Source organism: Nyctibius grandis, chromosome 17 (genome assembly GCF_013368605.1).
Source record: "Nyctibius grandis isolate bNycGra1 chromosome 17, bNycGra1.pri, whole genome shotgun sequence".
Classification (NCBI taxonomy): domain Eukaryota; kingdom Metazoa; phylum Chordata; class Aves; order Nyctibiiformes; family Nyctibiidae; genus Nyctibius; species Nyctibius grandis.
In genome coordinates this window covers 9716248-9739329 of record NC_090674.1, presented here as the reverse complement: position 1 = coordinate 9739329, position 23082 = coordinate 9716248, and the positions used below count along the sequence as shown (strand labels likewise).

Genomic DNA, 23082 nt, shown 5'->3' with positions numbered 1-23082 from the left:
GAATCCGGCACAGGGAAAAAAAAAACACCCATAGATAAAAAAAAAAACACCCAACAAGCCAAATGTGGCATCTTGAAAGACACCGGTCACTAAATGAGCTCATCCCAAGGTGCGCGTCGTCTCCTTGGTGCGATGCTTCCTCACCGGGTCGAGATATAACAAAAAAATAATAATAATAATAAAAAAAAAGGGAACAAACCAACCCTAATGTCCTGTCTACCACCCGGCTCCGAGGGCAGAAAGCCTAAATTCACAGCCCCGCGCCTTCGCGCCAGCACCTCGCTGCCTTCGAGCTCTGTCCGTCACGTTACAGAGGGGAAGTTCAGCCAATTTTCCTTTCCTACGGGCCCACCCGCCCGCGGCGGGGACCTCCCAACACCTTGGGTGCTTGGAGAAGTTCAAAAAAAAGCCAGAAGAGCACGAGAAAAGGACCAAAAACTTTGAACATTTAATTTTTTCTGAAATTTCACGCTCCAAGCCTCAGGTTGGAGGTCAGAATAAGGCAAAAATAATGGCCTAAAACTTCCTTATTTTGTTCTGTGACCAGCCAAATCTTTCTATTTTTATTAAAAAAACCCAACATAAAAACCCAAACGTTATCTTTTTAAAAAAATACATATTATTAGATCCCTTTTTTTTGTTTTTTTCCCCTCTATAAAAATAACTTCAGGACTTTGATTGACAGAAGGTACTGGTCGGTGGTCTGTTATTTCGTTAGGCTTTCGTTCATTTATTTGTTTGCTTCAGAAAAATAGTACCAAAAAAAGATGGAATTTCTGGGGAAGTTAAAAATGATCTCATTTGCAAGTTTATTTTTTACATTCTGCTCTGTCTGGGATCACTTGGATCTACTATAGATTAAACATTATGGATAGCATCTACTATTTGAACTAATTTTATTTTAATCTTTACTCTAGGATTATATGAAATAAATTTGAATGTTTATTATTATTATTATTATTATTAACTTTTTTTTTAACACCCATCAACTCAAACTTTTCTTTTTTTTTCTTCTCCTTTTTGGTTAAAAACAAACAAAAAAATCTTATTTTAAAATGCTTCTTTGAAAGGCAACAGAGCAGAAGCATCCCCCATCTTCCTGCTGCTTTGGGGAGCGGGACCAGGGCTGGCTTCGGGGTGGAGGGACGCGACCCCCAGCCCACGGGGAGGTCAAGGGCGCTCAGTTCATCTGCAAAGCAACTCCTTGGGCTAAGATCCTGCGAAACACTCGGGGATGCGGCTGAAGTTAAGCGCACGCTTAAGCGCTTTCTTGGAAGGGGCTGCCCAGGGAGGTGGTGGAGTCACCATCTCTGGAGGTGTTTAAGACAAGACTGGACATGGCCCTTAGTGCCCTGGTCTAGTTGCCATGGTGGTGTCAGGGCAATGGTTGGACTCGATGAGCCCAGAGGGCTCTTCCCAACCTGATTGATTGATTGATTGATTGATTAAAGCTTTGCAAGCTCAGAGCCTCACTGGCTACAAAGGGGACGCCCTGCTCGCTCCATGCTGTCCTTACATGAGATGTCTTGCACGAGACGTGCCCACGCCGGTGCAGGGGGAGCAAACGGGTACCACTTCCCTACCTAGGATGGGTTGAAGCTGGTCAAGACCTCTACGCAAGTTGTCTCACGCCCTGGTTGCTCAGAGCACCAGGTACAAGCCCAAAGCATCGGCACTAGGCCCCGCGCAAGCCCTTCGCTCCCAAAAGGACGACGGTGGGTGTCGGTTAAGATCAAGCCTGCCCTGAACATTGGGATAAAACACTCCTGTCCTCGCAGAAAGAATTGCAGCCAAAGCCTAAAGGGAGGCAACGGACGGCGACCATCACCCCTCGTCCACGGCACAGCCCCGCGAGCACGAGCCCGTCCTGGCGAGGTCCAAGCTGGCAGGGGCTGGGGGAAAAGACCACAAACCCTCCCGTCTCCGCCAAGAAGCAGTTTTATACGGGGCTCTCTGAAACTTTGCCGTGAACCGAATCGACGGCAAAACTCTCCACGGGCTCCCCAGGATGGGATAGGGCTCTGGGAGGAAAACGAGGAGGAGGAGGGTTGAAGAGGTGAATTAACGCAAGTTTTGCTTTCTGAGAGCATCCAGCCTCCTCCCAAACCCTTCACCACCCACGAGAGCAAACCTCCACCACCCAGCGCCCACGGGTGCGAGGGATGCGCCCATGGGTGCGAGGGATGCGCCCAAGTGCCGGGGGCTCGCCGGCGACCCAGTGCTGGGCGCTGCTGCCCAAAGAGCACCCCCAGCCCCAGGCTTGGATTCATAGTGGTTTTTCTCTTCTACTTCTCTGGTTTTTAATTATTTTTTTCCTTCTTTTTATTTTTTTTTTAAATTTTAAATTTTTTTAAATACATCCAACTGCGTTAATGTCTTATTTCTGGAAAGGGCTATCTGCACCATAACTATCACCTTTTACATACACACACGCACACACAGGAAAAAAAAAAGGAAACATATATTAAAAACACTTTTTAAGCAATACTCTGGATACAAATGTATTTTTTAACCTACATATATTCTAAACCTTCTAAACTTTTAAGGATCACTTTATCATAAAATAAAATATCCTTTTTTCTTATAATAAATTACCTAATAAAAAGTATTTTTATTAGCCCAGTTCCTTGCTACATTTACATGTAATAAATGCATTTATTAAAATAGAATATTAAATTATAAAGAAATGTTCTAATTTTAAAATCTTAGTCTTTTTTTCCCTCCTCTCTCTCTCTTTAAAAAACACCAGTAAATGCATCAAAATAAACCCTTCAAATACCAAATAAACAGGTTGGAGCATTTTTGATTTAAGAGGTTCACAATATTAACAGTCTGAGCCTTTGTATGTATGGAGATTTTTTTTTTTTTAAGAAAGAAAGAAAAGAGAAAAAAATAATAGATATCCCTCCAGCTGAAAAATACTTTTGCAAATGGGAGCTAGGACAAGATATTTTTATAGTATCTCCTCATTAAATATAAATCCAATTTTGGTTCTTTTTTTTTTTCCTTTTGTTATGTATTATAATACAGACTATTCTCTATATAATTTATGTCGATGAGGATGACATCACAGCATGATATTACTTTATCCCTCCGTTTCCCTTTTGTCACCCTCTCCCCCAGCATCGTCGCTTCTCCAGGAGGCCCCGTCCCCGCCGCGGCACCTCGCCAACACCGACCGAAGCCGCGGCAGGTTTTGGGGGGTCCACGGCAAGAGCAGCGCAGGCGTCACCCCCAAACTGCCCTGCCCAGCACCGCCCGCTCCCTGGCAGTGCCAGCACCGCGGAGCACCCGCTCCCACGGCCCCGACGCCGTCTCGGAGGTCAAGTCCACCAGGAAAGGTTGCAGGATGAGTCCCAAACCCACCAAAGCTCCGGAGCTCCCGCTCCGTGGGTTCAGCAAGCGCCGAAGTCGGCTGCAATTTGGCAAAGCACGCGTTAAACCCCAGCGGCGCGGTGAACCGGGGCAGCGGGCACCAGTTTGCCCAGTTCACTCCATCTCCCCACAGGTCTGATCCTGCCTGGACCTCGAAGCCTCCTGCTAAGAGCTCAGCACCTTCCAACGTAGCTACACTCCGAGCCCCCCGGGTGTTTGGGGACCTGCCCTCCGTCCCACCGCTCGCGCCCTCGGAGGCTGTGCCACCTTGCCTCGCTAAAGCACTCCGACGCAGCCCAGCCCCGCAGCAGGATGAGTGCCCAGGGGACACTGCCACCGGCATGACAAGTCACCGATGGGACCTCACCAGGTCCCCACCCTGGCACCACCATCCTCGCCGGGATGGAAACACCAGGGACCAACCTGGCCAGCAGCACAGAGGGGACACCAGCACCGGGCCACCTGCGAGGTCCCATCCTGCACGGCCCACACGGTGCTTTGCTTTACTGCTGCCAGGAGCCGGCCCTGGTTTTGGTGAGCCGCTCTCTAGCCCTAAAGTTAAGCCCTTGTGTGATTTGCAAGATGAGGGTCTTGAGGACCAGGCTCCCCGTGAGGGTTTTGCTGCTCCTAAACCAGAGGGAGGGAGAACCGGGTGGCTCCGGGTGCCAGGTCCCAGCACCACGCGCCTAAATTGCTATAGGGTGCAAGTAGGGTGCCCTATACCAGCACCCCAAATGTGTTACCCCCCCAGGGTCCTCGGGAAGGATGTTGGGGGCAGTTGGTTGATGGTTCCTATTGCAAGGTGGGTCACCAAAGGCATCATCCCCGCGGGGCGGGAGGGAAGGGGGAACCCCGCACGCAGGGAAACCCCACGCGTAGGGGACCCCGCTCCAGCCTCGCCGAGGAGAAGGGCAGGGTGCAGGGAGGAGGGGTCTTGTCTTTAGTTAACATTATTGCTGGTGAATTAGACCAACAAGCCATTTTTGAGTCACCTATCAAAGGAAGATACAAGTCAAGAGCAAATAGTTAAGGTCATGGGCATTTTTCTTGTTTTTTGTTTTTATTTTTTTTTTTTTTAAGATTTTTATATATATACATATATTTAAAAAGAGAGAATAACAATTAAAAAAAAAAAAATTTTACGCAAATTTGTTGTTTAAGCCCCGCAACCGGGCTCCCCTCGGATGCTAACCGGCAGGACCCGGGACTGCCCCTCGCTGGGTGCCCTCGATGGGTCGGGGTGCAGCGGGGGACCGAAGCCCTCCCGCACCGCCCGAGCCCCCCCAATGCAGCCGCCTCTCGGGCCAGAGGTAGCTCTCGGTGCGTTTACAGCGCCTGGTTTTAATTTCTTCCAAAGTTGCTACATCAAAATATGGAGTCGGTGAGGGGTACGGGGGGGGGGAAAAAGGAGAAATCAAAATAAAACAGGGGGCCGGAATACTTCTATTCATTTTAAACTAGAACTGCTACATCAAGCTTTCTTTTAATATATATGTATATGTATATATATATGTATATATATATATATAAAGGTTATTGGAACTGAAGATTTTATTAAAGGCCAACTTGGAGACTTGAGTAGGAACCTCGTCTGTGGAGAGGGGCAGACGTGCCGCTGCCTGGACAGACGACAGCCCTCGCTCCGGTTCCGATCAGCAAGCACGGACGTTTGTTTGGGTCATTATTCCTTTTTTTTTTGTCGTTTTTTTTTTCCTTTTTTTTTTTAAAAAAAAAAAAAGAAAGTTTTTTTCTTTTTTCTCTAACATTTTTCAGCATGCAGGAGGCTTTTACATCGTTTTCGCTTCTTAAGGTAAGGGAGGAGATAAAAGGAGCGGCCAAGAGCCCCCCTTACCTTCCCCCCCTCCCCACTCCCTAGGGTCAGTGCTAGAATAGGTCCCCCCCCACCCCAGGTCCCCCCCGACACGGGTGTCTCCTTCCCCCCGCCCCCTCCCCGCTCCCACCCACCTCTTCACAACCTGGCATCAAATAAAGACATTGATCAAAAGAAAAAATAAACCAAAAACTTGCTCACATTACCACGAACAGACTTCACTCAGCCAAGAACAACTAGTCACCCAACTAACATATCGGCCCCGGGAAGCATTTGCCGTCGCAATTTCCACCTAAATCCCCTCCGTTACCAACACAAACATTTCCTAACGCCCCTTCGAAGGGTGGCTGGATCCCCCCCGCATCCCCTCCCACCCCCACAACCCAAGCGCTTGCCCCAACCACTCTCCAGAGAGAATTTTTGCACAATGAACGGTTAAAATACAACCCTGGGGGACGGGACGGGATGGAGGTGGTGGCTGTGGGGAGGGGAGAAGGTACTGCCCGAGGAACAGAAACGTTCCCCCTCCCTTCCCCCTTCTTTTACTGGGACCAAACCGAAGCCAGATATTGAACGAGAACTGGGCTAGTTTTAGAAAGGACGTGGCCAGAGCTGGCCCTGAAGCCTTCGCCAAGGCCACACTTCCACGGGGAGGGGATGGCTTTCACGTCCGTGCCCTGGGACAGCACAGGGCCATGGGGGCTGCGGGAGTTTGGCCAGCACCCCCAGCCCTCCGGCACCCCACGGCTCCCACACCGGCGGGTCCAAACCGCGGCACCTTTCCCGCATCTCCACTCGGTCCCGGTGCAACCAGCTGTGGACACCCCAGGGGCGGGAGAACCAAGCGCCCGGAGATTTCTTAAAGCTTTGGGGAGAAGGTGAGTACAAATCCAACCTGACAGCGTCCCTTTAGCACAGCATTATTATTATTTTTTTTTCACTTTTTTTCCAAAACATCAGCATCCACTACAGAGCCTAGGAACGGCGGCCACCCCTCCATCACCCTCTTGCCCCTACGTAATATTTGACCGTTGATGCGGAACGGTGGGGGGCACATCATTTCACGCCCCTCCACCCCAGATCTGAAGATCGAAAGTGGATCTTTTATCGACACAGAGCACCGGAGCAGCCTGCCCCGAGCGTGGCAAGCTCAGCCTCTCCTCCGGTGACCACGGATGGCTCGAGCAAACCACATCGGGGAGGAGGCAGCAACCGGGAGCAAGCGGCAGCAAAACTGAGCAGAAGAGGGGATATTTCCCAGGAACATTATTACGATGAAAATAAAGTCTCCTGTAACTGAAGGGGAAAAAAAAAAAAATCTCAGGTGATTTTTTTTTTAATTTGTGGGTTGTTTCTGCCAAGTTGTGAAACTTTGTTGGTTCAGTTCTAAATGAGGGTCTGGGATGTGTGTGTAGAAGTCGAGGGGTCGGAAAACGGGGAAGCGGTGGCGGTGGGAGAACAAATCGATCTATATAATTTTATATACACACATATATATATATATAGGTGCTTGATAAGTGCCTATATATATATACACACATATATTTATAGTACTGGTACTTGGTAGGTTAATCCAACACACATCTTTACCATCACAGCATTTTGGCATCCAGAGACTGGTTGAACAAACCTGATGATGTTTAGGACGCTGGCTTGCATCTCGTGTGCACGGGCACAGAAGCCAGATTCGAAGCCCATCCTCTCCCACTTCCCAATGGTTTAAAAAGTATCTGATTTAACAAAACCAGGAGTCTTGAAATGATCAAAGGATGTTCAACAAGGCAATTTGTTTTGTTTTGTTTCGTTCTGAAAAAAATATAATATATAAAAGCGGCCAACCTCAGGAAGATCCAGGTAAAGGACAGCTGAAGAGGTTTTGGTCCATAAAGAAATACTTTTTCTTCTTTTTTTTTTTTTTCCCCCCACTCGATTTTGGGTAACAAAAGTTTTGGTCCAGTTTAAAAACGACGACAACAAAATTATATATATAAACTCGGGGTTTTTGTTTCTTTTTTTGCTTTCTGTTGGGATGCATGTTGGTTTCGTATGGGCTCATTGCCTGTATTGCATGATCGTCTCTCTTAGGTTTTGGTGCGAGATATATATATATCTTTTAAGAAAAGAAAAGCACAATGTTACGTGTGTGCGCGCGCGTGGTGTGTGTAGCTGCAGCTGGCATCGCTTGGAAAAAAAGGATGAAGAGTGACCTATGGAAACGCAGAAGTCGATACACTCCCCCCACGGATGGGAACTCAGGACTGCTTTTGAAATACCCTGTTAGTGACTCCTGATTTCGTCTGATGAACAAATCCCTGCTCGGATAAAGAAAAAAAAAAAGAAGAAAGGTCCAGACTCCACGGTGGCTCAGAATAATAAAATAAATGCTAATCGCCCAGTGTGATTCCAATAGGTTCTTCCAAACCTTCTTCAGTTTCACCGGCGTCATTTTTATTTCTTCATCTTCTTTTTTTGATTTTCATTTTTTTGTGTGTTTTTTTTTTGTTTGTGTTTTTTTTTAGAAAAAAAGGAAAACAATAAAAGTTCTTTAGCTGCTGTGTTTTTTTTTTTGTTTGTTTAAATCTTTGAGGTAATACAGTTGTGCCCTCGTTCTAACAGGTTCCCAGAGGTTGATGGTTTCTTTGTTTTGTTTTTCTAAATCCCCGCCATCCGTTTTCCTTTCTTTCTATTTTTTTCTTTCTGAGCTCTCAGTTGGGTTGACATCCCTGGGAGGGGAGGAGAGTAGGGCCTTCAGACCAAGATGAAGATTGAACGTGGCTGGAGAAGAAAGGCTGGCAGGGCCCTCCCCGCGTCCCTGCTCCCTTCCCCATCCGATCGAGATGGCCTGGGCTTGGTCAATGCAGAGAAGTCCCAATCTCACCACCGAAAAAAACTGAACTAAACCGCTTTTGCTTGCGAGATCCGAGTGTGCGTTCAGAGTACTTGTTTTAAAAAAGACATTGCAGGCTGGAGCATCGTTCGCCCTTCAAAATTTCTGGCTTTGTTATTCATTTTAATTTTATTATTCACTTTTTTTTTTTTAAAAAATAACATACATTGCTTGTAAAATAATTTCTTTTTTTTTCTTCTTCTTCTTCTTTAAATTAATTTATTCTTTCATTCGTTTGTTCTTCAGATGTCATTATTATTATTATTATTATCATTATCATTATTATTATTATTATCATCATCATTTTTCTCTCCTGGACCCCACCCCACGCTCCCTTCCTACCCCCACCCCCCCCACCCCAATGCCCTGCTCTGTCTTTTTTAGGAAAATATTCTAATGGCCTGAGTGGCTGCAGCGTGGCAAACCGGGCACTCCGGATCAGTCCTCTCACAGATCCTCACGGCACACTCCATGCAGAAGAGGTTGTGGCCGCACGGCACCAGAGCTGCCGTAACTTCGCTTTCGAAACACACCATGCACTCGCGGCTGCTGGAGACAGACGTCCGGGCAGCGGTAGACGTCCCCAACTTGGAAAACCCTTGGAGCGGTTCCCCCTGAGATCGCCTGGGGAGACCGGAGAGATTGGGCTCTTGGATGGAGGAGGACGGGGAGCGATGTGAATTTGGGTGGATGGCACCGGTACTGCTGGATCGCTGTTGCTTCGAGAAGAGCACCGAGACGGGGTTGGTGTTCTCCTGCCCAGCCCACATCGGGGCACCCGACTCCGGCACCCCGTAATACAGATCTTGCTTGTTCACGCCATAGTTGGGGAAGAGGTAACCATAATTGAAGTCGTTTTGGTCATTCAGCCGAGGGGTCTCGTAGACGGGGTCGACAGAGCAGTCGCCGATGCACCCCAGGCTGTTCTGCCGGAAGGTGGAGAGGGGCTTGCAGCCCGGCGCCGGCGTATGGACCCGCCATGCCTCCGAGTAGCGGTTCTCCATGCCGGAGTCGGGGCTGCTGGAGAGGAAATCGTTCTCGTTGTTATACTCCAGGATCTTGCCCGTCCTCACCGCGATGTGGGTCTCGATCTCCTCCCGGGCGCGTTCAACATTGCCCGGCGCGCCGGTGATTTCAAAGACGGGGTCTCGGTCCCGGCTGGGCGTGATGATGTAGGTGTTGGTCTGCTGCTGGATCCGCTTGATGGTGGCTCCTTTGGGGCCCACCACCAAGCCCACCACGCGGTAGGGCACGCGGACCCGGATGGTGACTTGCCCCGGCAAGGTGGGAGCGCTGCCGAAAGTGGTGCCAGCCTTGTTACGGGAGGCCCTGATCATGGAGAAGTGCTCGGCAGCGGAGATGATCTCCCGCCGGGCCATGGCCACGTCCTCCCGCCGTCCCGTCACCATGAAGACCGGCTCCTCACCCCGCACCGGTGTCTTGATGTAGGTGTTGGTCTTTGCCCGCAGGGCTTTGATCTTGCAGCCTTGAGGAAGAGAGAGAAAACAAGGCAGGGAGGTTAGAGAGGCTGTCCCGCTGCCCTCCCCTCTCCTCAGGAAACCAGGCTGAGCTGCCATGTTTTCAGCAAGCCCAGCACCACGCAGCAGCCACTGCCCTGGGACCTAAAATGAGGGAATGGCTCTTTCCCCCCTAACCCTGACGGAAGAAATGCCAGAGGAAGGTTTCCCCCTTCACCATCCCCTCAGCAGCTCCTCGTTCCCTCATCCTCAGGCGAGTGTTGCCATTTTGCTGCCCCCCACCACACAATTCTCCCTCAGGCGCATCCCCTCAGAAACCAGCCACTCCTCAGCCATCACCCCTCAGAGATCCCCTTTCACACACCCCCAAGCACCAGGGAGCTGAGGGGGTTGATTCAAGCCCTCCCCATGGGCCAGCAGGCCCTGTGAGGAAGCCTGTCCCCACTGAGGCCCAGGCCCCGCCATGTTGCCCCTCAGAGAAGATGGCCGCCCTGGCTCCCCCCCTCGTCACAGTGGCTCTCAGGACAGAAGGGATTTGGCTGACAGATTTGGCTGACACATTTGGTCATGAGAGAGGCTGGAGATGAGAGGAGAAAGCAGGGGGACGCTGAGTCCATGGCCGATGTGGAGCCCCTTCACCACCCTGCGCCAGCTCACAGGGAGCACGAGGGGAGAGACGTCTGCCATAACTCAAGGGAGCAGAGCGCTCCACGGGGATCCTGTCCTACTGTGGAGCTTTTGGAGTGAATTCAGTGTGAACCGGGTCACTTTTGGGGGGCCATGTTTGAGGGGGGGTAGCAGAGATGCAGCAATTTGGGCTCCCCACCTCAGATACTGCGGGACCCCAAACATCGGCATCGCTAGAAGGCCAGGGGGTAGCAGGATGCCAGTATTTGCTTTGGGGTCAAACGAGCAAGAAATGGGGCAGGGCTGCCCTCCCATGTCCACGCAGACCTCACCACAGGCTGTGCGCAGACCCTGGCTCCTGGTGCTCACCAAGAGCCACAGGGAAGGCATGGCGGTGGCTGCCCGGGGAGCGGAGGCCATCAAACACCGATGGCCATAGGCCTCCCCACCACAGTGGTCCGGGCGCTCAGACCCTTTCCTAAGGTCATTTGCCATGCCAGTGCTTTGTATATCGGTATCCACCTCCCTGGAGCCCACCAAGCCTATTCCCCCTGCTCCTTACAGCTCAGAAAACATCCTCCTGCTTTTCCAAAAAAGGAAAGAGACTTTTCAGTGTGTTTTGGCTTCCAACTCGGTTTTTAGAGGGGTTCAGAGCCAGCTGTGTGACTCCAGGTTCCTAGATGACACTAGGATGCCATCAAGCAACTAAATATTTTTACAGATGTGGCACAGTTTTCTGGAAACCCTGCCTGCTGCTGTCCCTCTGTCCCCTCTCTCCAAAAGCCTTACTCGGTGCCTGAAGGCATTTTCAAAGCCTGGCACCAAGTTCCCATGCAGACTGCACCTTCCTCTGTGGGGAGGTTTGCTCTAAGTTCAGGTCTTTAAGAAAAATTTAAAAATGTGATTCTCCGGGGCACAGCATTTCTACCAGTGCAGATGGAGTAAGGCGAGCATTTTGCCCTGGTTTCCCAAAGATTCAAGTGTCTGACTCAAGGCTCGTGGAACAAGAGGATCAGGATATGGTGTTGAAATCTCTGCAAGATCCTCCACCTCCTCCCCACCCCATCTTCTCTCCCCAAAAGAAGCCCATGTCTTCTCCTCTCCTCTGACCATCTGACACCAGCAAGTTCTCCTCAACACACTACACTGACATGAGGCTTTAACACAAGATGACCTGCAAACGATGCTTCTGTAACCAAGTAATCAAGATTCCTCAGCTCGTGGGCTGGAACATTATTATTTATACAGATCCTAATAAATAACAACATCTCTCCCAGCTGGGAGTTCAGGGCTGCCACTCACTTAGTGCTGCCACTTATCTGCAGCTTGTCTCATGAGACACAGACTTGTGACATCGGAGTTTTTACAGGAACGTAACGATCCCACCACCACGTATCATCAGCAAGAATCGAACCCCGCACCTTTAGCGATAAAAACACGAGCCTCGTGCCACTACAGCTGACAAGAATAATTCCCCGGCACTCGCAGCGGTGGCAGGCGCCGCACATGGTACAACCAATAGTTACAGCTGCACAAAGCACGCTCAGCCCGACAGGTCACACTCGCATCTCGCAACATCGCATGGGCACCGGGGTGCAGCCTCGTCAAACCGCGGGAGACTGCGCGAACACGAAACCTCCCAGCATAGCTTCCAAACCCCAGCGCCTGTCAGAGGGTCTTGGCATTGGGTGGAGGACACGTGCCAGTAAATTCTGACTTTGACATCGACTCCCAACGTGACTTTTAACTCATCAGAGCTACTTCAGCTCGCTGAGCCTCAGTCCCCCGTTTGCGGAACGAGAAGAAGAGCTGTCTCTTGCTCTGTGTTACTCCAAAACTTCCTATAAGACTTAGCATTGCGATGCTGCTGCATTCAACCCATCTCTAAGCCATTAATTTCACATTCCTGGGGAATGGAAACGCTAGATCTGACCTAGAGAAGGAGCTGGGCAAATCCCCCAAATCCAAAGCAAATCCATCCCCTGCCAAGTCCAATGCAGCTCACGTGTTACTCCTCACTGAGTTTACACCCTGAAGTATACTTGCAATGCTTTGTTTAGTAAAGTTTCTAAACAGTTGATGTGGACTGACGGTCATCTGCAGTGTTGTATTATTAGCACTTGGGAAACTCAAAGAATAGGACTTCACGGTGCCAGGCACGACCCAACTGTAGAATAAAACCACGCAGACAAAAATCATGGAATAAAGGTTCATCCCAAGGAGCCCGTGGAGGACGGGATAAAAGCCTAAGGGGTCACCTACGCCCTCCTGCAGCCCCAGGGCAGGGTCGGCTCTCCCTGCCCCATCCCTGGCAGACATTTCCCTGCTTCGCTCCTATGCTGCTCGCTCCAAAGATGGAGATTCCATCTTAGGAAGATTAACCGAGATGCCACCATTTCCCCAGGGATATCACCGGAGTGTTGCATGGAAAGAAAAGGGGGTGTTAATGGCGAAGCATCCGCGCTGAAAATGACTCCCGTGCATCACCCCAGACGGAAGCAGCGTTCGCTGAATTCCTCGGTGACCCACGTTCTGCCTCCCAGGAGCACAAGGCTCGCTCTCGTTTGCAAAAGGACCTCAGGTAGGCGTTCGACAGGGCTGGGCGTTTTTCTAAGCCAACGGGACAATGACTGCGTGTCGAAGGGAGAGGGATCTGAGCCCGGCACGACGGGAAACAATCAAGGAGGCGACACAGAGGGTCAGGCAAGCAGAGCGGTGACAAAGGACGGGGGCTCCATGCTGGGGACAGATGGAAGGAAACGGTGGTGAGGAATATACATGAATGAGGGCAAACGTAAGCGAGCTCCATGAGCTGGAGAGGGTGGGAGGGAGTTAGGGATGGAGGAAAGGTGATGGAAATTGAGGGAGAGGCATGCTGTGATCCCTTGGAGGGAGGAGGAGAATTCAGGGTGTGGAGGCAAAGGAGAGACACCCCAGAACGGCAAAAGGGAGACGGGCAAGGAGAGAGCATGGCGAGAGGGGGAGGGAGGATCTAGGAACGGACAAAAGGACGCGTGGTGCAGTGGATGGTGTGAGAAGCAGGGGGAGGAGGAGGGAGGGTCTCCGTGCAGGCCTGCAGGCAGGAAAGCCAGCTTTGCAGAGACAGACAGATGGGGGATCCTCTGCTTAAAAACTGGAGAAAATAACCCCGCAGGAAATTAGACCGACTCCATCAAGACCAGCAGCACAGCAGGTTCAATGGCCCAGACCTCCAGCAGCTCTAAACCAGTGCAGACAACACATCAGCAGTATAAATCCAGGTAACTCCACCAACTTCCAAGAGAGCTGCGCTGATTTACATCAGCTAAAATCAGGCTGGGCTTGAATCTCATTTACCCACTCAGTGCCAAGGCTCCCAGCCCATCTCAACCACAACCCTGACCTTGCTTCGCACAACTAAATAGGGGCTGAGCCTTCTTCGACATCGCTCTGATGGAGAACAGCCAGATCAGGATGTGGCCCTTTATATCCTGGATGAATAGCACGGTCCTATGTGCTTTTTTCAAAGGAAATTTGTCCTGTATGGTGGTGGGTTTTTTTTTTTAATGAAAGGCTTTCTTCGTGTGTAACTGAAATTTGAAAACAACATGCAACAAATTGCTTTACTGGGTGGATTATTAAAAGGGGAGAGAACTGCTTAGTGGGTGGTGTTAAAAATGTAAAACTAAGAGGAGAAAAGGACCTGCAGAAACTATAACAATATGTAACTTTGGTGTAGTTTTCTACCCTTTAAGGCAGTGTGCAGACATGAGCTAAGTGATCCCTGGCAGACTCCTGCCAGTTAGATTTTTATATTAGAGAGAGAATTAAGCCCTTTCTTGTGTCTCCACTACCTCGCTTCTATTACTCTGGTTTTCGCCAGTAACACAGATCCCAAAGCATTCTGCAAAGGAGGCTTGTATGATTATTTCCTCCCCCCACCCCTTTTTCTTTTTAACTTCAGTTAACTGATTGCCAATTGACTCAAAGTAAATGTGTTTGCAAATTACTCTAGTAAGCCACAAATGTTAACATACAGGAACAAACCCTTGAGGACTGTCAAGCCTCCGGCACCCAGACCAGTTATCTAACTGGAATTAATCTGTAGGGCAGGTAGCTCTGGCTAAAAACAAACAAATACATCGAGTCTAGACATTGCCAAAGTGGTGGGAGGTGGTGGTGGGGAGTCAGGGGGAGATTTGGATGCACAGCCACATTCTCCTCCCTACTTACCCCTGCATCAGGGGTAAAGAAATCCATCCAAACTAACAGAGGAGGCCTCAAGAGCTTGGTCCGCTTGTCCAGCTCACGAGGGCAACGAGGGTGTAGGACGCACTCAATCTCACCACCATCTACTTTGCACGAACCCATGCCAAATCTTTTCTCACTCTGAGTGGTGGAAAACCAACGTGCTGCCATGGGACCTCGCTGGGGTTTGTGCCGAGGCTCCTGGGCAGCGGGAAAAGGCCGGAGCAGCGCACGGGATGGTTGTTTGCTGGCTGTGCCCATCGCACCACGCACGGTGTGAATGCCAGGAGAAGGACAGTGCCATGGAAAATGCAGCCACGCCAATGGAGTCGTTCTGTTTTACTGGAACTACTGGACTATTTTACTTCGGTGTAAATTCAGAGTTGAACCCGCTGACAGCCTTCTCCTTACTGTTGCTAGAAGGCCAGATCCTGCACAGGTACGTACAGCTACTGATGCTGTCTAGAAAATCTTACCTGGCACAACCTGGCACACCTCCAGCATGGGCCAGTTCATGCCCAAAAGTGTGGGCTTCACCTGAAAGCACCAGAGGTGCTGTACCAGCTTACAGCAAACAGCGAAGGATCCAGCCCCAAGGTGGGGTTTTTGTTTGTTTCATTGGGTTTTTTGTGTCGTTTTTTTTTTATAAACACACCACACAAATCACTCCAGGTCCTTATATTTCTTGTTTTCATCAGATACAAAATTATCTCTACAGACAAAAGGCTTTTAGCCCCCTTCCAATTTACACCAAGGCACCTTTACACTGCCCTGGTATAAATTACACCTGTAAATGCCCCACTTAGGACATTTTGACATTGCCAGTGTGCTATAGGGGAGCCTAAAGGCAAATTAGGACTCAGTCTTTTTTCTATTATAGTCATAAAATTAAAGAGGACCATAAAATAAACAACCCTCAAATATCTCTGGTAAGGTGGGGCATTCTTCTCCCATTTAAGATGAAAGCCATGTTAAAAAGACAAGCACACAAAGAACATCACAAATCAACCCTCCTGAATATCTGTGGGGTAAGATTTTTGCTGCATTGAAAATATGATGAAAGTGGTGTCAAAAAAAAAAAAACCCAACACAAACGCACACAAAAGGACCACAAACAAACAACTAAATCCCTTTGCATTGAGGTTTTATTGTACTGATGATGCAAGTTGTGTTTACAAGGGGAAAAAAAAAACCAACCCAGCATACCGCAAAAATAAGCAACCGCCTCATTTCAGCGCAGGGATTTTAAGCTTTTCCACGTAATGATGAAAGTTGTTTATTAAAAAAAATTAAAAAAGAAAAAAAAAACACCACAAAAAAAAGAAAAAGCAACACGACCCCAAAAGCAACAACCCAGATGCCACAAGACAATCGCCGCCTTGTTGTGCGGCGGAGGAAAGTTGGGAACTCGAAGCTGGAAGCCCCCCGGCCCCCCGCCAGCAATGCATCGCATCGGGGTGGGTGTGCCCGCAGCCCCCCGCATGGCACAATCCTGCCCGGGCTCGGAGCCGGCCGGCGCGCGGAGAGGGGAAAGCGGGGCAAGGCGAAGCGGCGCGGGGAGAGGGGGACGCAGGAGGAGGGGGCTGGCAGACAAAGGCAGGGCCGGGGGGCCCCCACCCAACGCCAGCACGCTTTCCCACTGCCCTAGATTCCGGCCGGCTGCGCTGCGGCGAGGTTCACTCGGTCAACGCGGCAGCCAGCAGCCGGATCCGATGAGCGGAGCGTGCGTGTCTCCCTAGAAAATTCCCTTTGTCTCTCTCTCACTCTCTCTCCTCTCCCAGACCCATTTTCTCCTCCCACCTCTAGTTCAAACCGCACAAAGTCGATTCCCGTTCTGCACTTTTCCCTGGTGTAAATTCACACGGATCCTCATTAACACTTTATAACAATCCGACACTGACTGCGATTTCTCTCTCCCTTTAAGGCCCATCTCAAGCTGCCAGCGCGGTGTAAGGAGGTTGGTTTTCAGGCCCCACCAGCCCGGGTGGCTTTAAGCTCCCCAAGATTTACGCCAAGCGAGCAGACAACAGGATCTGAGCCCCTCGCTGCTTCTCGGATGCTGTACATCCACCTCCACATGGTGGGTGGGGGAGCTGCAATCATCCGACTTCCTCAATGAAAAAGGCTTCCTTGGACTATTTTTAAATGCTGAAAGCGTTAGAGCATGTTTGGAGCTACACAAAGAGCCCAATCACCTGGGGTTAGTGGGGCCTCTTGTTCTTTGACTTCACCTTGCCAAGAAAAGAGCAATTTATGTTAAGCTCCTCTCTCCCATAATCTCATCCCTGTTGACAACAGGCTAGTTAGAGCAGGCTGGGAGATGCTTCATCAAAGGGTGTCCCTGGGTACAAGTGACAATGGATGCTACTACAGATGATGCGAGCGAAAACACTCTTATAAGGAAGGTACCTGCTGGGAGCGGGCGCCTTGCACTGCTGTCCTCCACGCAGCAGGAAGCCAAACTGACCCACTACCTTCTCCCTGTGCCTGCACACCCCAGGCACACAAAGGACCATGACCATCTCTCTCTAATGACAAGACCCAGCCTTAAATGTGTCCAGCAGCCTCTTCCCTGGCTCCACTGACAGCAGCCCAGTTTGACAGTGGGAGCACATTCAACGCTGGCAGAAAAGTCAGCTACGCATCTTCATCAGGCTGATCTACACCTGCCTCAGGTGACTTGTAGGGAAGAACGTGGACATCTCAGTGGCTCAGGATTTCTGCCCCTTTCTAAGTTCACAGTATGAACGGCCAAAGCACGACACCTTCAGACACTCTCCACTCTTCCCAGCATCTCTCCCATCTCAACCCACACCCTTGAATTGCAAGAACCTTCTCCTCTGCAACTCCCTTGGTGCCCCACCATCTCCTCAAAAACCACCTGCAAACCACTTCAGTGCTTTGTCTTTACACCCCGGCAAATTTCTCAGTGTAGCTCTGAGAACACGCGCAGTCCCGGAAAGGGTGTCGCAGGTAAAATGCCCACAACAAGAGTCAGCAGGTGAAATACAAGAGCCACCAAACACCCCAATGCACCACGCAGGCCCCAACCAGCTCCAGAACCAGGGAGCACCACAGCACATGCGAGGAGGTTCAACCACCCAAGCGCTGCCTGGCTGGAGTTCACACTCTTGCCACAACCAAGGGAAGGGGGGAACAATCTGCAGGAGCTGCGAGACAGGCAGAGACATCCCTGCTCCTCACCCTAGGAGCAAGAGGAGGGCGTGCATGGAGGTCATGGCTCCACTTCCAGCCAGGGAAGGGAAGTCATGGCCAACCATGGCCAGGGGCAGAGTGGAAGAGGTCATAAACGTCAGTCAAAGGGATTGTTATGACTTTATCCCCTCATCCTTCCTTTTCCGGTTTCCTCTCCTTCAACTTGCAAAGCAGCCCTTGGCACAGCCCACTGCCCACCCAGCTCTGCACCGCGGACCCTGGGGCGTCACAGTGGAGAAGCCGATCTCCTCCAGCCAATTCCCACCAAGTCCCTCTTTGAGCAGTCCACGATCCCATCCCGGCGAGTCCCCCCATCCCGCCCAGCTCGCGGTCGCGCCGCTGCAGAAGCGCCGCTCGAATTCAGCGCACAAACCCGCACCGCCGCAAACTCCAGCGAGGTTTCCAGCACGCGATTGGCTCCGCGAGGGCACGTTAACAGTTCCCGGGGAAAGCAGGGAGCTGCCAAGCGCAGGTTTAGCTCCTGCAGCATCTCTCGTTCCAAGCGGAGCCACCCCCTCCGCCACAATTAAACCTCTTCGCAAATCACACTTGCAAACGTTCCAATAAAAATATATGGGGCTTGAGCCTTATTTACACTCAAGTGCCTTTACACTCTTCTGGCAAAGTAAAGGGCAGTCTTAGGGCAGGTGGAAATCCCATTGCCAGATGCACGTAAAAGGGCCCCCGTGCCCAGCTCCAGGCCTCTTACACACATACGTGTCAGTAAGGTGCACTTTCAAAGATGGTAGATCCTATTTTAAAATAATATGAAGGAACAGCGTGGTTCAACAGCTCAGAAAATATTAAGTTAAAGAAAAAGCTCAACCCTGTTACCAATTAAAGCCCTGAAATAATTTTTTATTTCACTAGAGCTTCTTTTTTCCCCTCTCTTTTCCAAGATGTTATTCACCCTATTCACAAATACCCATAAAACACTAATTTCCTTAAAAAACCATCCGCCCCATGAGCAGTATCACCAAGGGGGTGACAAACTGCACTTTCTGGGTTCCCCCTGGGACTCGTGGTCAGACATCCATGAGAGCGCAGGATTCAACCCCTCAGGGTGCCCTGCACCCAGCTCCGTCTGAGAGCACGCCCTCGTAATCCAGCCCTTCCACACCAAAAAAACAAGACCCAGGAGACATTCCTTTAAAAATAAGAAGTGTTGTCCACAAATCTCAGCTGGAGTAAAGCGCTGGGGCTGCGGTGACTCTGCCTGAAGGACTCGTGGTTTCTACCAGCACAGGATTTGGCCCACCCGCCTCTAGAAAGGGGCACAGCTTACACTGCCTGACCCACCGACCGATGGAGAGCTGCCCGCTCTCTGGCCCACTGACATTTCCCAGTTTCCCCAGATGTGGGAAAGCCCTCGCACATACACATTAAAAATGGTGGAAAAAAAAATCCAGCTCTCCACGTTCCTCTCCATCACTCCGGCCACGCCGCTGCGTACCGAACACATCGAAACACACCCCCTTGCTTGGGAGTTTGGGGAAGCGGTGTGATTCAGGAGGAAAACAGCCCCCAGCACCTCCTGCGTGGTCTAACGTTTCCCCTCGATTCCGCCTGCCGAATCCTCTCTCTTTTCTAACTTTATTAAACAAAGGGGGCCTGATTCTCCACGGCCTTGCACCCGCCAGCGCAGAGTTGCTGCAAAGCCCCATCGTTTCTGGCCGCGCTCAGCTCGCAGCAGCGTAAAAGCATCACGGGCAGGATCAGGCCCAGGCGGGATCTTCTTGCCCATACCTTCACCCCCCTCTCCAGCCCCTCTTTCCCCAAATCCCCAGCGCAGGAGCCATGAACCCAGCGCGGCGGTGGGGAGGGGGAAGCCGGAGCAAGAGCCGTTCCCTCCGCTGCAGACGCCCTGAGTTTCGGGGGAGGCCAGCACCCCACCACGCTCCATCCCAGCATGGGGACCGGCCTCTGGCTTCGCAGGTGGGAGCAAGCCGAGCCTCCTGAGGCCCCATTGTTCCCATTACACGCTCCAGCGTAACGATGCACAGCCATTAGCCAGTTGGATCCCTCTCCCCGTGGCTTCCCCTTGCCCACCTCACCCTCTGCACATGCCCTTCTGGCACCACTGGCCCGGAGGAGCCACCCCCCCGCCATGTCAAACTGCAAACCCCCTGCTCGGGTGATTTCAATTCCCAACCCAAGAGGAAGCATCTGGCTTTGGAGCCGCAGTCTCAGCCCGTCACACTTCCAGAGCGTCAAGTTACTTGCTTAGAGAGAAAGAAAAAAAAAAAAAATCCCACTTAGCCACACTATTATTATTTCTTTTTTTTTTTCCTTTCTTTAAGAGCCACAAAACTTCTCTCGCCAGCCCCACGGATGAAGCCTGCGACGGCTCCCGCAATGCCAAGGGGCGGCTCGGCGGAGCTGCCCTCCCCGCCCCGCACCTCGCCCCCACACACGCACACTCGGGAGCCCGGAGCGGTGGGGGTGGGCGAGGGGTGACTTAAGAGTGGGTGTGGTGTAGAGAGAGAGAGAGAGATATATATAATTTTTTTTTTTTTAAAGCCCTCCTCCATTCCACCTCGCTCCCAGCCGTAAGGAGAACAAAAGCATCCCTGTCGCGGAGCGTGGGGCAGCGGCGGGGCCGTGCGTGGGACCCACGCGGGACGCTCGGGTGACCCGCTCCAGGGTCCCTGCCAGTCACATGCTTTCAAGAAGGGAGTTCAACTTCCATTAACCGCTTCTTCGGACCCGGGCTAGGCCCGGCAGCTCGCCCGGCCCGGCCCCGCCGAGCCCCGGCACAACCACACCCCCTCGCTCCGCTCCAGCCCAACAAAGGGGATTTTTTTTTTTTTTTCCCCCCACGGCGCCGAGCCCGGCAGCGGGCAGCCAGCCCCCCTCGCTTCTTTCCCCCTTCTCTGCTTTATTATTTTATTTTTTTAATTTTTTTTTTTATTTTTTTTAAAGCAGGAGGGCGGAGAGCGCGGCTCAGGAACGGCTCTTTCGCAGAACCGCCGGAGCAACGGGCTTGGCGCTCCGGTGCAGACAACCGGACAAACCCACGCAGGCATTCCTATAGATTTCCCCTCCCACCTTCCCAAAAAAGCAGCCCCCCCCCCAGCCTTGCCAGACGACCAACGTCCCCTCCGCAGCCCCGGGGGTCCCGCTCCGCCCGGGTTGCGGGGGGGGGAAGCGGGCTGTCCCCTCCGCTTTGTCCCCGGCGGGGCTGAGCCGGTCGGGACGCGGGTGCCCGCCCGACCCCGAACAATGGGAGGGAAGGAGGAGAGGGGCGAAGGGGCGAGGGAAGTTACCGGGGCGGTCCCCAGCCCTCCCGGTAGCGGGGATGCTGCGGAGGCGGTGGGGGGGGGAGGGGGAAGTTTCCCGCGGAAGGGGGTGACCGGCGGCCGGGCGGGGACCGGTGGCCCCGGTACTCACCTTGCCGGCCCACGATCTCGGCCACGTGCTCGGAGCTGGGCACCGGGACGCACTCGGTAGTGTTAGAGCTGCTCTTAAGCCTCAGCTCGGCCTCCTTGTACAACGCGCACAACTTGGGTTCCGCCGCTCCGGCGCTTGGAGCCGCCGAACCCTTCGGGGCCGGTGGCGGCGGAGGTGGCGGCGGCGGCGGCTGCTGCTGCGGTGGAGGCGGCGGCGGCGGGGGCTGCTGCGGCGGCGGCGGCGGCGGGTTATTGTTGTTGTTGTTGCTGTCCTCTACCAACACCACGGCGGAGGAGGAGGAGGAGGAGGAAGGCTCGCCTAGCCCCAGCAAACAGAGCTGGTCCAGGGCGAGCTGCAGCGCCCGGTCATCCTCCAGCAGCGCTCTGTCTTTGCCGCTCCCACCGAAACAGCCTAAATCGCCGAAACCCCCGTTCCTTTCCATTATCCCTGGTACTACCAGGCTAGGCATGGCTAACAAAGACTTGAGAGGGGGTTGGGTGGTGGTGGTTGGTTGGGGAGGTGGGGGGGGGGGGTGTGAGAGCGAGAGGAGGGGAGTTGGGGAGAGGGGGGGGGGGGGACACAAAGAGCTCGGGAGGGAGAAGGGAGGAAAAAAAAAAAAAAAAAGGCAGAGGGAGAGAAACAGAGAGAGAAAAGGACCCTCCGCCCACCTCCCCTCCGCCTGGCCAAGCCCCTTTCTCTCTGTAACCCGAGCTCAGGCACTTCCAGCCCGCCGGGGTCCCCCCGCCGCCGCCGCCGCCGCCTCCGCCCCCGGCTCGCAGCCGCCGGCGGGGCTGCGCGGAGGGGCCGGCGGGGCGCGGGGCGGCGCGGAGCCCCGCGGGGGGAAAACTCTTTTGTTTGAAGGCGGCTGGGCGCAGCGGGAGGCTGCCCCGGCCCGCGGCCTGCTGGGGGATGTAGTCCCCGGCCGCCGCGCACACACCCCCCCCTCCCGCGGCGGGCAGCGGGGGGACCCGCTGTGACACGGGTGGAGAGGGTGCGGGGGGACCCGCTGTGACACGGGTGGAGAGGGTGCGGGGGGACCCGCTGTGACACGGGTGGAGGGGGTGCGGGGGGACCCAGTGTGACACGGGTGGAGGGGGCTGTGTGGGGACCTGCCGCGCCAAGGGTGGAGGGGGCTTTGGGGGGACCTGCTATGTCATGATGGAGGGGACTGTGGGGTGACCCACTGTGCAATGGGTGAAGGGGACTGTGGGGGGACCCTCTGTGACATGGGTGGAAGGGACTATGTGGACATCTGCCATGCCAAGGGTGGCGGGGGCTGCAGGGGGACCCGCTCTGTCTTGGGTGGAGGAGGATGTGGGGGGACTCAGTGTGCAATGGGTGGAGGGGGCTGCGTGGGGACCTGCTGTGACACGGGTGGAGGGGGCTGCGGGGGAACCTGCCATGCCAAGGGTGAAAGGGGCTGTGTGAGGCCCCAGTGTGCAATGGGGAGGACTGTGGGGGGACCCACCATGTGACGGGTGGAGTGGGACTGTGTGGGGACCCACTGTGACACGGATGGAGCGGGCTGTGTGGGTACCTGCCATAACATGGGTGAAAGGGGCTGCGTGGGGACCCACCATGCCAAGGGTGGAGGGGGACTACGTAGGGACCTGCTGTGACATGAGTGGAAGGGGATGCAGGGGGACCCATTGTGCAATGGGTGAAGGGGACTGTGGGGGGACCCGCTGTGACATGGGTGGAAGGGGCTATGTGGAGATCTGCCATGCCAAGGGTGGAGGGGGCTGCATGGGGACCTGCCACGCAACGAATGGGTGAAGGGGGCTGCATGGGGACCCACCATGCCAAGGGTGGAGGGGCCTGCAGGAGGACCCGCTCCGTCATGGGTGGAGGAGGATGTGGGGGGACCCAGTGTGCAATGGGTGGAGGGGGCTGCATGAGGACCCACTATGCCATGGGTGCAGGGGGGACCTGCTGTGTTATGAATGGGGGTGGCTGTGTGGGTACTCACCGTGCACACCCCAGGCATGGAGGGCCACAAGTGGAGGAGGAGCGTGGAGGGACCCAACAGCATCCACCCTGTTAGAGAGGAG

At 52.8% G+C, this 23082-nt stretch overlaps 1 protein-coding gene across 1 annotated transcript; it reads right to left on the bottom strand.

Moving 5' to 3' along the window:
• Positions 1 to 8473: 8473 nt before the first annotated feature.
• Positions 8474 to 21500, bottom strand: MEX3A (mex-3 RNA binding family member A). The gene is made up of 2 exons (XM_068415116.1): positions 21032 to 21500; positions 8474 to 9579 (listed from the first exon to the last, which is right to left on the bottom strand). The coding sequence occupies exons 1-2, from the start codon at positions 21498 to 21500 to the stop codon at positions 8474 to 8476; spliced, it is 1575 nt and encodes a 524-aa protein (XP_068271217.1).
• Between the last annotated feature and the right edge of the window lie 1582 nt (positions 21501 to 23082).